This window comes from Melopsittacus undulatus, chromosome 5 (assembly GCF_012275295.1).
Source record: "Melopsittacus undulatus isolate bMelUnd1 chromosome 5, bMelUnd1.mat.Z, whole genome shotgun sequence".
NCBI classification, from domain to species: domain Eukaryota; kingdom Metazoa; phylum Chordata; class Aves; order Psittaciformes; family Psittaculidae; genus Melopsittacus; species Melopsittacus undulatus.
In genome coordinates, this window is record NC_047531.1 from 58,165,530 (window position 1) to 58,177,809 (window position 12,280).

At 41.8% G+C, this 12,280-nt stretch overlaps 1 protein-coding gene across 1 annotated transcript in view; it reads right to left on the minus strand.

The window, feature by feature from the left end:
• The window catches only part of UTP20 (UTP20 small subunit processome component), a 61,863-nt gene that overhangs the window by 25,176 nt on the left and 24,407 nt on the right, over positions 1–12,280 (minus strand). The window contains exons 25-33 of the mRNA XM_005144347.2: positions 11,829–11,954; positions 11,106–11,272; positions 10,389–10,597; positions 7,289–7,432; positions 4,285–4,364; positions 3,271–3,497; positions 2,082–2,226; positions 1,551–1,638; positions 155–298 (exon numbers count right to left, since the gene is read on the minus strand). Of these exons, the coding sequence (XP_005144404.2) occupies positions 155–298; positions 1,551–1,638; positions 2,082–2,226; positions 3,271–3,497; positions 4,285–4,364; positions 7,289–7,432; positions 10,389–10,597; positions 11,106–11,272; positions 11,829–11,954 (1,330 nt within the window). The remainder of the gene's footprint in view (positions 1–154; positions 299–1,550; positions 1,639–2,081; positions 2,227–3,270; positions 3,498–4,284; positions 4,365–7,288; positions 7,433–10,388; positions 10,598–11,105; positions 11,273–11,828; positions 11,955–12,280) is intronic.

A 12,280-nucleotide genomic window follows, 5' to 3' on the forward strand; every position in this document is an offset into this window, starting at 1 on the left:
TTCTATTACATACAATTCTGCTACTTGAGAGACAATGTAGATTAAAAGGTTTTTAAGCTCATGTACAACAAAGACAAAACACTGCTACTTATTTTGTTCTTGATTGCTTAGAACAAGTGAAAAAAGCACAGAAAGACATGTAAAAATGCAATACCTGAAATACCAAGCACAACTTATGTCGAGACAGTTTGTTCTGGATGACAGAAAAAAGCTTTGCCAGCGGTTTAAGAAAGCTTGTAGGGTTTGAGCAGTGCTGCAGCAAATTCTGTACTGTCTCCAGAATGTCAATCTCTGTACTCTGAAAGAGACGGATAAGGACACACTCAATGCAATCATGGAATCTCTCAGAAGCACTTGCAACCTTTCAATTAGACACAACAGTGTTAGAGAGAAGTGCCATCATGAACACTTCTTTTGTGTGTCTTTCCTCAAATGACTCAAAGATCAGAACTAACAGAGCTTTAAAAAGTAGTCTTTTGTTAGCCTGTGAAGCAAACATTAACAGCCTCATACACTTGTATGCTCTCCCTGAATGGAAATCATATGTGGTCCCCTAGTAACTCAGAGCTTGAAAAACAAGAATCTTCTGTGAACAATTAAATGACCACTTGCAAAGTAGAAGCTACAGGGTTCTGCCTAGCAGTTCTTTCTGCAAGCCTAAAATCTCTCATTGAGCAACTGCATGTCTTTTAAGAGAAACAGAACCTTGATCCGAGGATTCAGGCAATCAAGCTGAATAAACAGCAGATTCATTCATTGCAGATGGGACTGTAGTTCCGAAAACAAGGTTTGGCAGTGAGGGAAACAGATAAAATAGTCTACCAATATCCTCAGTGTTTGATTTACTTAATAGTTTACAAAAGCCTAAGCAATTAAGAGCTCTGCTTCCTTCAACTGCAGCACATACGCTTTCCGTGCCTGAGAAATTTAGGCTTTATAGGGAAGTTTCAGTTCCGAGGCACACTTCTGTACCTACAGAGAGATTCCTTAAAAGTGGTAGGAGAACAAAATGGAACCAGGAGATACGGGAGCATGTTAATAAGCATATAATCATAGAACAGTTAGGGTTGGAAAGGACCTTAAGATCATCCCATGGGCAGGGACACAAATAATACTGTATGTTTGCCTTTCATCCTGCAACAGACCAGTGTAACACTGTGCATTACAGAGCATGTACAACACATATATAAAACCATATGTATTCATATTGCTGTCCAGATGCTGTGGCTTTGGGGTGCATAAAATCCACAGTGAAGAACACTGTAAGGGATTTGAACTACAGTGGCAAAGGAGGTAAATATGGTATAAAAAAATTCTGCAGACCTTCCCCATGAAAAGGGGAACCAGAGTCAGTCTTGTCACTGGCATTCCTGGAAAGTATTCAATGACTCGTACCCATCAATATGCAATGGCACAGCATTCTCAGCAGGCTACAAACACATGAAGACTTGATTTGAGGCTAATCATAAGAAACAGCATCTTAAACAAACATACTTTATTAAAAAAAACCCATATGTTGAATAGGGGGAGAAAAAGTAATTTCCACCTACCTGCTCCATGTTACTCTGATAAAGGAAGGGGAGGAGAAGGCTCACAAGCATTGAATTCTGACTCTTTTCTTGTATAAATTTGCTGATCCTGCACAATGAGACAAGGTAACTTACTATTTTACATCAATCCCATCACCAGACTAGAGCAAAGAACTCCTCAGTCAGCACTAGTGCCATATCGCATGGCTTTGTCAGCCCATCCAGGCAAATAGAGTGTTCCCACCAAAATCAGCCAAAGTATTTAGTTCCATATGTCTATGGAACAAAAGGCATTTATGTACCTTTTCCTATCCCCAAGACATTGATTCTGAGTACCAGCAACAGAAACAGCTAGAATCAATTTCTGAAGACTTTTTGTCCCAGTCACCAGCAACTTGCAAGGTCAATGACAGATGCAGGTACTTTCAACTGTTCTAAATTTAAATAGTTTGAGACATAATGTGTTTTGATTTGGAACCTACTATGAGAAGCCTCTTTCTTCCTCCCACCTTCCAACTTTTAAATTATTTTGAGCTCTAAAAAGTCACTTACTTAGAAAGTATACTCAGCTCTTTGCTGACTTGAGCTCTATACTTCTTCTTTTTCACCTTCTCCATATTCAACATAGTTTTGCTGAAGTACTGAAGTATGGCAGGAACATGAGGCATAACTAAGTGGCAACCTAGGGTGAGGGTCTCTGTAAGGGATACAACAGTTAGCAACACCCAACTCTGTGCTGCAAGCAATAGAAGAGAGATCTAACCCTAAACAAACAAAGGGAGAAACACAAAGGAGATTTCTTTCTTTCATCAGTGAAAGAAAGAAAATCAGTGGCAGCTATGAATGTGCAGGGCAGCAGGATGCTGGGAACATGCACCAGCACTTGCTGAGACAAAGTCTAACACATCTGAGCTGGAACCAAAGAAAGTATACACAGACAATAAAAGCTCTCCTTGCAGATTTCAGTAATAACCCTGGTAAATCTGGGCTTATAAATAGATAAATTTGAGTGCTAGTAGACAGGAAGGGTGGTGTGGTGTGTTTGGTGCTGTGGAGCCATCTTTCACCTGTAACACTCAAAGGCAGTTACCATCTCCTAAAATGGCTGGAACATTTTTTAGGTGTAGCTTTCTCTATTCTACCATTGACCTCTTGGACAAATAAAGCTGCTGTAACAAGGGCACAGCAATCGAGTGATCTTCCCACTACCTTTGAGTGTTACAGGTGAAAGATGGCTCCACAGCACCAAACACACCACACCACCCTTCCTGTCTACTAGCACTCAAATTTAAAAGGAATCAATGACAGGTCTTTCTTGTCAGGAAGCACAGACTGAACATCAAATTGATACATGTCCATGCACATATAGGGAGTGGGGCCGTTATATAAACCTTGATGTTAGGCTCAGAGTCAAGTCAGCAATGGAGTTCTTGAAGTTATCGCATTCAGTCAAAGCTTTGTAGACAAAACAGGTCACCATCACAAACATTTTTCTTCTTCAGAAAGAACTGCTCCATGCTCAGGACCCTGATGCTCAAATGTGGATTTCACCAGTCATTAGACAAGCAGTACTTTACAGTTTTTGAGAATGCCAAGACAAATTTGTACATTGACAATTCTGTCCCCACTGGGAGGTCTCCTTCCCTGGTATTCCCAGCCACTGAAAAGACAATCTCATCATAATCTAACACCTCCATCCAAAGCACCCAATGTGCCCCTCTAAACTGTTTTGCAGGCATACCTTCTGTCCCGTCTCCAGTGACTGTGACAGCACAGTCAGTTACGCTCAAACTGGAAACCTGCTCCGTGGGTTCAAAATCAGGGCTGTTGAGAAGACTGTCAGCTATGTCCATCACAAGATTGGATGTGGCCTCAGACAGATTCTTGGCTGACAGCACAGCAAACACATTTGTCAGTATATCACACTCTGGGTGATCTGGCTGCTGCTTGGCCAGCAAGGGGAAATACCTGAGAGAAAGATTATAAAAAAGGTTGGGTAAATAGAATGAATGGAGGCTCAGAAGTCATCAAGTCCCTTTTCCTTCTTCAAGATAGCATCATCTAAACATAACCCTTTCTCCACGGACACTTTGATCAAGTCTCCTGTTAGTCTGTTCCTAATCTAATGATCCAATACCATTTTTTACAGAAGTTTGTATATAAGTTCATGCCTGAAAATGATCTGTCTTAAACAAGATACTGGACACTTGAGGCAAAGGAAAAGCAGTGAGTCTGTGGAAGAGGCAAAAATCACTCAAGACAGCTGAGTTGGAATTTCTCACTGTCTCCATATAAAAACTCCCTCTTTTACAACCTGCAGTCTCAGTCATAGACTCCATGCTGAACCTGCCCATATTCTTTCATAATAAAGAAAAAAAAAGGAATAAAAAAACATTAATGAAATTATGTATTGTGGAACTGACTTCCCGCCTCCCAGGACTAAGAAGTCATAAGTCAAAATGCAGACATATTCTAAGAAGGCAGCTCTTCTCTCCTCACCTGTCAGCAGGGTTTCGGCTACATGTCTGTTTAGTTGTTAACATATGGGAAAAACAGCCTACTAAAAAGAGAATAACCGCATAAATTGGAAAGCTTCCTAACTGCATTTGGACTGCCTTCAAAAGGATAACAGTCTAATAGAAAAAGAAAATATGCGTTTTGACACATTTTTTTCAGAATCTGTTTGCATGCCTTTTTTTCCTTTAATTTTGTGTACACAGAAGTACTTATACTTCTTTGCAAGGAGAACACTTACCTGGGATTCTTACTCCAGGTATGAATGAGTTTGAGCAGAAAAGTCGGTGAATACTGACTCTCTGAAGCCAATCTGCAGACCTAAGAGATAAAAAACAGATACCAGTGCAACATGAAGTTACTTAAATTCCTCATCTTTAACAAAGACCTCACTATAACCTACAGTTTACCTTTTTTTAGAAAGTAATTTCATCGTAATTTTTCCAGCTTCCTCAGTATTTGTGGAATCATTCTTAGATTATCTTACTCCTATGTATACACTATTCCAGCTACCACTTTTGTCCTCCCCTCAAAACTGGCTCCCTATAGAGCCTAATATTTGCTGCAAAGACCTAGCAACCTCTCCCAGACATACCATACCTATGAGATCTCAAGCGCAACACCCAAGACTCACTTCTCCTGTAATTCCTATGCCCTGGCCGCAGCACACGCCATTCCAGCATGTGTTCTATGCCTCCACCATCTCACTGCTATAAAAGCACCCTCTCTGCCCAGGGAGAGGCTCAAGCACTCCACCACATCCCAGGAATGGGATCTCCTAACAGGGTTCTGTCCCGTAAACAACCACACCTAAGAGCTACCTAGCTTAAGCCCTATAGAGTAGCTGCTGCTCTTTCACATGACTGGATAGAGGTAAAAGAAACCTAGTGGGAGGTCTCTGCCACTCTACAACCCAACAGGCTGCATGCATGTCACACAGCTGGTTTTCTACCCTGACCACAGCTGGACTGTGAGCAAGCATACAGGCAAAGAAAGCTTCAGTGCATTCAAGGGCAATAGCTAGGATGGTGCATGTAGGGTTTGTAGTAGCTCCATCTGGGCTCAGGACCTGAGCATAACAGAAAAGAAGGCAGGTCTGACCATCATAGCCAAGGTCTTAGAAAGCTTCTTCTCCTGCCCCAAGAGGCTGGTAATGTTATCACTCTGCATAAACCAGAGCTTATCTTTATAATGTACAATGAAGAGCAAACTGTTAATCCAAACCTGCAGCAATACTGCTGTGCAGGATAACGATATCAAGATTGTGCAGCAAACTCCTGGGATATGACAAGCATAAAACTCCAGTTCCAAGTACAATAGGCTTAAAATAATCTGCGCTCTCCATGAGTTTCTATACATCTCCGTTCCATAGTTTTGAAAAAGGAAAGCACACAAGCCAAACAATTCTCCCAAAATCATATCTTCATGGATTTCCCTAGAGGAAACTCCCTCTAGATGGAGCTTCTGTGTCGTACTACCCTCCAAGCTCCAAACCCAGCTATGTCTTCCGACATCTGTAAGGACAACAGGAATTCTTACTATCTAAGAACAATTTTACATCTTGTTCAGATTTACTCAGTTTCCAAACACAATACTCCCCAAAGCACTAGCTGCATTGCTGACTTAAAGCCTGAACTGCTCTGGGACTGCAGTAAATGTTCACTGCTTTGCTCATGTGGCACCCTGGCCTTGAAAAGAACTGTCATGGTTTAACCCCAACCAGCAACTAAGTACCATGCAGCCACTTGATCACTCCCACCTGGTGGGATGGGGAGGAAAATTGAAAAAGGGTAAAATTCATGGGTTGAGGTAAGAACAGTTTTAATAATTGAGATAAAGAAAAATACAATACTAATACTACTGATAATGTAATGAAAAAGGAAATAACAAAAAGAAAGAAGAATTAAATCTGAAGAAAAACGAGTGATGCACAATACAATTGCTCATCACTTGCTGACAGATGTCCAGCCCATCAGAAGTACTACCGGCCCCTACTGCCCAACTCCCCTCAGCTGCTATACTGGGCATGATGTGCTGTGGTATTGAATATCCTTTTGGCTAGTTTGGGTCAGCTGTTCTGGCTATGCTCCCTCCCACCTTCTTATGCCCCTCCTCACTGGCAGAGCATAAGAGACTGAAAAGTCCTAGACTTAGAGTAAGCACAATTTGCAACACCAGCGTGTTATCAACATTATTCTCATACTAAATCCAAACCACAACACTGTACCAGCTACTAGGAAGAAAATTAACTATCCTATATGAAACCAGGACAAGGCTAAATGGACAAACCAGGAGCACTACACTCAGCTTGGTGAAATACAGAGCTATATGCGTGCCCAAAACTATTTTACCTACTTGTCCACACACACATACTACACATCACATATTGTTACTCATAGAGCAGAGAAGCAGGGTAGATGTAAACAAACACAATTGTCTACAGAAGCAGATCTGAGGTTTCACAGAGTGTAGCAGTTACTCCTGGTGCTCTTTGACAGGCTTTTCTGCTGCAAAGAAGTAGGACATTTAGATACCCCCAAAACCTCAGCAGAACAGCTCTGCTGGAGTCAACCCATCCTGCTCAGCTACCCTGTGGGTGAAGAGGACTGTTTCTAGAGCAGACAACCCAGCACCTAGTACAGGCATTCCCTGATAACCTCAGAGCCCAGCGCACTGCAACAGCCAGCACAATTTCATTTTAAACACTGTGTTTTCTCTTCCTGTCACACTAGTGCATTTTCCTAGCTCAGAGGTGATCTAAATTTCTCTGATGACAGCCACAATTCTGTGCTTTGTCTCTGTGCTCACAGGGGATTCCCAGCAGGCAGGCAAAAGAGCACACAGCCCACTGACAAACCCAGATGAGTCCCTCCTTTGCTGCAGCAGCATTTGCTTCTGCAGTCCTCTACCACAGGCCAAATAACTGGCACACAGAAAAGTAGCAAAGTGTACCCAGAAGTGACAAGTATTATTTTGCTTCCCTGAAGCATCCAGGCAAGAGGTCTGCTCCTGTGGTTAAGAACAAAGAAATTACATCCATTATATTCAGATGAATTAATTTGTACTTTAGCCTGTGACTTGATTATTCCAGGACTAATCAGACATGAGCCAAGAAACTGGCCTTGCACATACACATCAGAATGCCAGAATCTGAGGCTGTATCTAACCTTATGACAGACACAGCTGACGTGATGGACTCCAGTACACGTTACACACAAGCTGTTTGGAAGAACAAGGATACTTACCTGAGGCCATACCACTGCATGGAAAACTGCATTGATCTCTTCCACACTAAAGCTGTAAGTCTCCCAATCAGAAAAAAACTCCACCACAAGCTTGAGACCAAGACGTCTCAAATTCTTCAGTGGATTAATCAACCTAGGTTGGACCTGTAAAAACCAAACCAAACCAAACAGTAAGACCTTCGCAGAACAACTATTAACTACTTGCTCTGAAATTAAATACAGCAATTCACTGACCCCAGATAAAACTTTTATTGGAACTATCACAATGTTCTGTCTCCTACTGTAACTTGTTCACAGTAGTAACCTACCTCTCATGGACCTAAATTTTAGTAAGAGTTGCCTGTTCCTGCACGAAGTCAGTTACACATGACTCCTTCAGCCCATCAAAATTCACGATGACAAGTTTGAAGTAGCATCTGCCCTTTTTGGACAAAATGCAGAAAGCTACACCACACTTACATTTCCAGCCCTGACACTTAAACAATTCCGTTCTACACAGGAAAAGACCCAAATCAGCTCCTGAAAGCAAAACTGTACTTTGGACACTGAGATCTACTGGAAAGAAATCAACAGACAAAGAGAAGGGGAAGGAAAAAGGAAGGCAAGAATATGAATCACCTCCTCCAACACCATGGGGGGGGGGGTATAGCATTTGGTTACAGGAGGATGCTTCCTGTACCCAGTCAGCAGTTACATTCCATAGCCTTTCTTGGGGAAAACACTTTGGTAAGGTAATCAGCCACAGAGCTAATTATGAGGTTATTCATGCATTGCTGCATTTTCACTCTTCTTCCTGAGAAGAGTATTGACTTGAGTAACCTAAATGATTTCCTTACTGTGCAATGCAGCTCACAGCACAAATACATGAGGCAGCTCCACAGTGCTGTGGTACTGAACTTCAGTTTCAGAAACAAGAGAGCTGTGTCAGAGCAAATAAAGGTCACAATCCAAGACTGGAGTTACGTTTTGGGAGTCTTGGGTTCTTCAGAGGTGCCATTACACACCATGATTCACGACACAGAATAGACACTTGTACCTCTTATTTTACAAAGCAGCTTTGTGTCAAAGCCTCACTAAAAGACATAATTTTTTTATTTGATATACCCTCTGGATTTCCGAAGACACTATCTTCTACACTTTTATAATCCCTTTGAACCGTAGGTAAAAAAAGGAGATAGTGGAAAAGAAACCAAATGCACTCTTGCCTAGGACCTCCCAAGCTGTGCTGAATGTACTAACAGCGTGCAATCAGCCTCCAGGCAGCAAATGAGCTGCCTGAAGGGACAAAGAAAGCACAAACGCCTAAGTGAAATAATTTTAGGTCCCCCACTGTTCAATCGCCATTCACAGCAGTCGTCTGAGATCAAGTCTTTGAGAGGACAAAGAAACTCGATACTGAACACAATCAGTAAGAAATGGTAAATGAATAACTTGTCTTAAAATGGTCAAAGTTGATGTCCAACTCTCCAGGCAGTATCGGCCTGCAATAAATTACTCTCAAAATCCATGAATGTCTTCTAATCATTAGCCAAGATAAACAGATTTTTCACACTCTTCCTGAGCTTTTAGTATCTCATGGGCTAATGAAGTGCCAAATTAAGTCCAGACAAATGATGGACTGTCACTCTGCATGTTACATGTTGACAGGATTACTGGAGTAACCCTGGCAAAATGTGACTAATCCAGCAATGAATGAAGCAGCTTTCAAAACTCCTTTCTCAGTCTAAAACATGTAGGCACATGTGATCCAATGCTTAAGTCAGACTGTGGGATGCTGCTGTCCTAAAATTTGCTCATACCCTTCATAAGTGAAGACAGTTACATATGTGCAGCCTGCAGGCAGCTGTGGGACCTTGGATGCCATCTGACTGCAAGGGCTTGCTTTGTCTGATGGACTGTTTTCAAGGCAAGTTCTAACCTCGGATGCTCACAGATGAGTCTTGGCAAGAACATGTGCATGGTGACAAAACATTCATTACCTAACACCACTTGCTCAGTCTATCATCATATAATTCCTTTCAACACACCACTTGCCCAAGTCTATCATCTTATAATTCAACACCACAGTGATGATGATGACTGTGCAGTTTGCTTGTTTCACACCTAAAGTATGATCAGACTCTGCACCAGACCTGACTCGAGCCTTCCTTTTCCTATTTGGACTGAAGCCTGGCAAAGCACTACTTTCAGGAAGACAGAAAAGCTTTGCTCAATGTCATAGTTTCCCAACAGCTGCAACAGACCCCCTGAGCTAGCTGGGCTAGAGCCAAGGGACCTCTGCACTGCTCTCCTGTGCAGCAGGAGCCAACATGCCCCATCTTTAGGTGCAGCCAATATTTAACAAAATGTTTTCCTCACCTGACCCTTTCTGCCATGTACAGCCACTGCACAGCAAGGGAAAAAAACAATGCTCTACAGATACCTGGCTGAGACCCAGATTGTGACACTGGATCAGCATGACTACTCCTGATACAGAGCTGAACACACTTCTAAAGTGCTGAAAGCATGGCTGGCAGCCATGTTCTCCCTGCGTACCACAAGAGACAACCACCGCAGATAATCACTGTGATCATCCTCGGGTCTAGCACTGCCACAAAACATCTCAAAACCAACTTTTGATCTAAAGTCGCCAGGTAAGGAACTTTAAATCCTCTCCTTCCCCTGTTTAAATGTTTTATCCTCACAGCCAAGAAACTACACCTTTGAGAACAATTTCAAGTTCCTGCCATAAGATCTTGTCACATCCTTACAACAAATCATTTAGCTGTCCCTCATGCCCATCTCTCCACAGAGCAGGCAAGTAGCAATGCAGAGATCACCTCCAACTCTCTCCTCAGTAACTCAAAAATGCAGTCCAAAGCAGCTTTCTGAATACATTAACTCCACCTGCACTGTCTGAGCCCTGTTGCACTTTCAGATAAATATCAGTGGCCCCTCTTTTGACAGACATCTAACTGGCAAAGTTTCACTCCATGCTGGCATTAAACTTATCTTTACCTGAGCCAGTGAAGGTGTGTGCACATGTGCAAGCTAAGCAGAGGAGGAGAGAAAAGAATTTAATTTACATGGCTTTTTTTTATATTGTTTGCTTATTTTGTACCTTTTCTCTTTGCTGGAGGATGCAGGATACGACAGCTGTCATGCACAGCAGAATCTGTAGAATTTCAGGTAGGTACTGATGGATCAAATGTCCCATGTTTTTCAACACAACTTCGAGCCCATTGAAGAGGCTATGCTGGCGCCCAAGAGGCAGGACTTTAGCTAAATCCAGCTCTGACATACTTCGAAGCACTGCAGTCTCACAAGGCCCTGTGATGAGCAAAGGGACAGCAACTTATGTAGAGACGTACCATGAAGACACCTACTACCGAAAATAATTTTCAATGAAAACCAGCATAATCCAGCCCTAAATTACAGATCCTCACATTCTGCTTTTTAAATAAGCACAACTTTGGGTCTCCATCTCTCTGTGACACTCAGACTCGCACTGCTACAGTATTAGAACACTTTACAATCTCTGTTTATAGCCACCATATGCAGGCTAACCTATGATGCCAGTGATTGCTCATTCATGGCCTGCTACAACTTATTTGTACAGCTGTAGCAAGTCATTAAGTTTTCTGACCTTGGACATGTAGAACAGAGCAATCCTGTTTTGTAAGGAAAAACTCAGGGGAATCCTCATCCATATTAAAAGTTTACTTTCATCCTTTCAAGGCACTGTTAGAGACAAACTGAAGTATGTAACAGTATATATCCTCCTACACCTCTACAGGCCAGAAAGCACCATATCCTAGGTTCTAATGCCCAAACCTACCATCACTGAATTGCTTCACAGCTTCAAAGAGCAGATCCAAGAACATCCGTATCTCTTCTGGCAGTGAGCCGGCAAGAAATCGTAGAACGATTGACATGCGAGTGCCCGCTGAAGACTTGCCCTGTGTCTTGCTCCCTGTTTTGTTTCTCATTCTGCCATAGAGAATTCTTCAAGAGCCAAAAAGAGGTTGCATTAGCTTTCAGCAAGCCATCTGTTTCCTAGCCTCTTATTCTGCAGGAGAAACGCTATTTAAAAATACTCTTTAGTGAACACAAGCTTGAGTGGAGGTATCCCCTTCAGGGTCTCCAGTGAATTAATACACATTGCCCAGAAAACATTCCAGTGAAAGCTCTGCTTCTGCTACTGCAGTGGACGCTTTGCTGGAGACTTCAGGTACAAAATCAGTTATATGCACAACAACTTGCATCACTTATCTTTAAAAATAAGTGGCAACACTCAGTGAACTGAAATATTCTCACAGTTCTCTGTAAGCCTTAACAGAAACAGTATTTACCAAAAAGCTGGTTTTAAAGAAAACATCATCTGCATAATACACTACGTAAATGCGTTAATAAGGGAGCCCTACTGCACATCACAAGCTAAGTTGCCAAACTATACCATTAACCATAGGTTCATCTCAACTGTTTAAAATGAGAAGCAGTAGCATTACATCTCTGCTTATGGTACTTTGACATGAAAATTAATCCTCACTCCATGACGCACCTCATAAGCACAGGAATGAGATCTGGTCGATGCTCCATTTTTACAACAGCAGTCTCTTCAGAAATACTGAAATGGACTATTTCTTCCTTAAAACTCTTGTCCTCCAGCAGCCTTTGCAAATTCTCTCTGAAAGTAAAAAACATTATTTGAAGGCAGGTAAGGTTATAAAAACAAACAGAAATACACACACACCTATATCTAACTGCCTACTTATCTAATCTATGCTGTATATAAAATACTACAGTACTATGTTCCCACCCTTTAATAAAATATTTAAAAGGCAGCAAGTTCAAACCACTTTTTTAGGAAATTACCTCCTGGACACATTCTGAAGAGATTATTCAACCACAAACTACAGTTTTACGCTGTCACTTTCTTTGCATGGTTATGTATCACCAGTACAAAGACGTCTTTGATAATGATGCAACTACAAAGCACACACTATTCTGGGA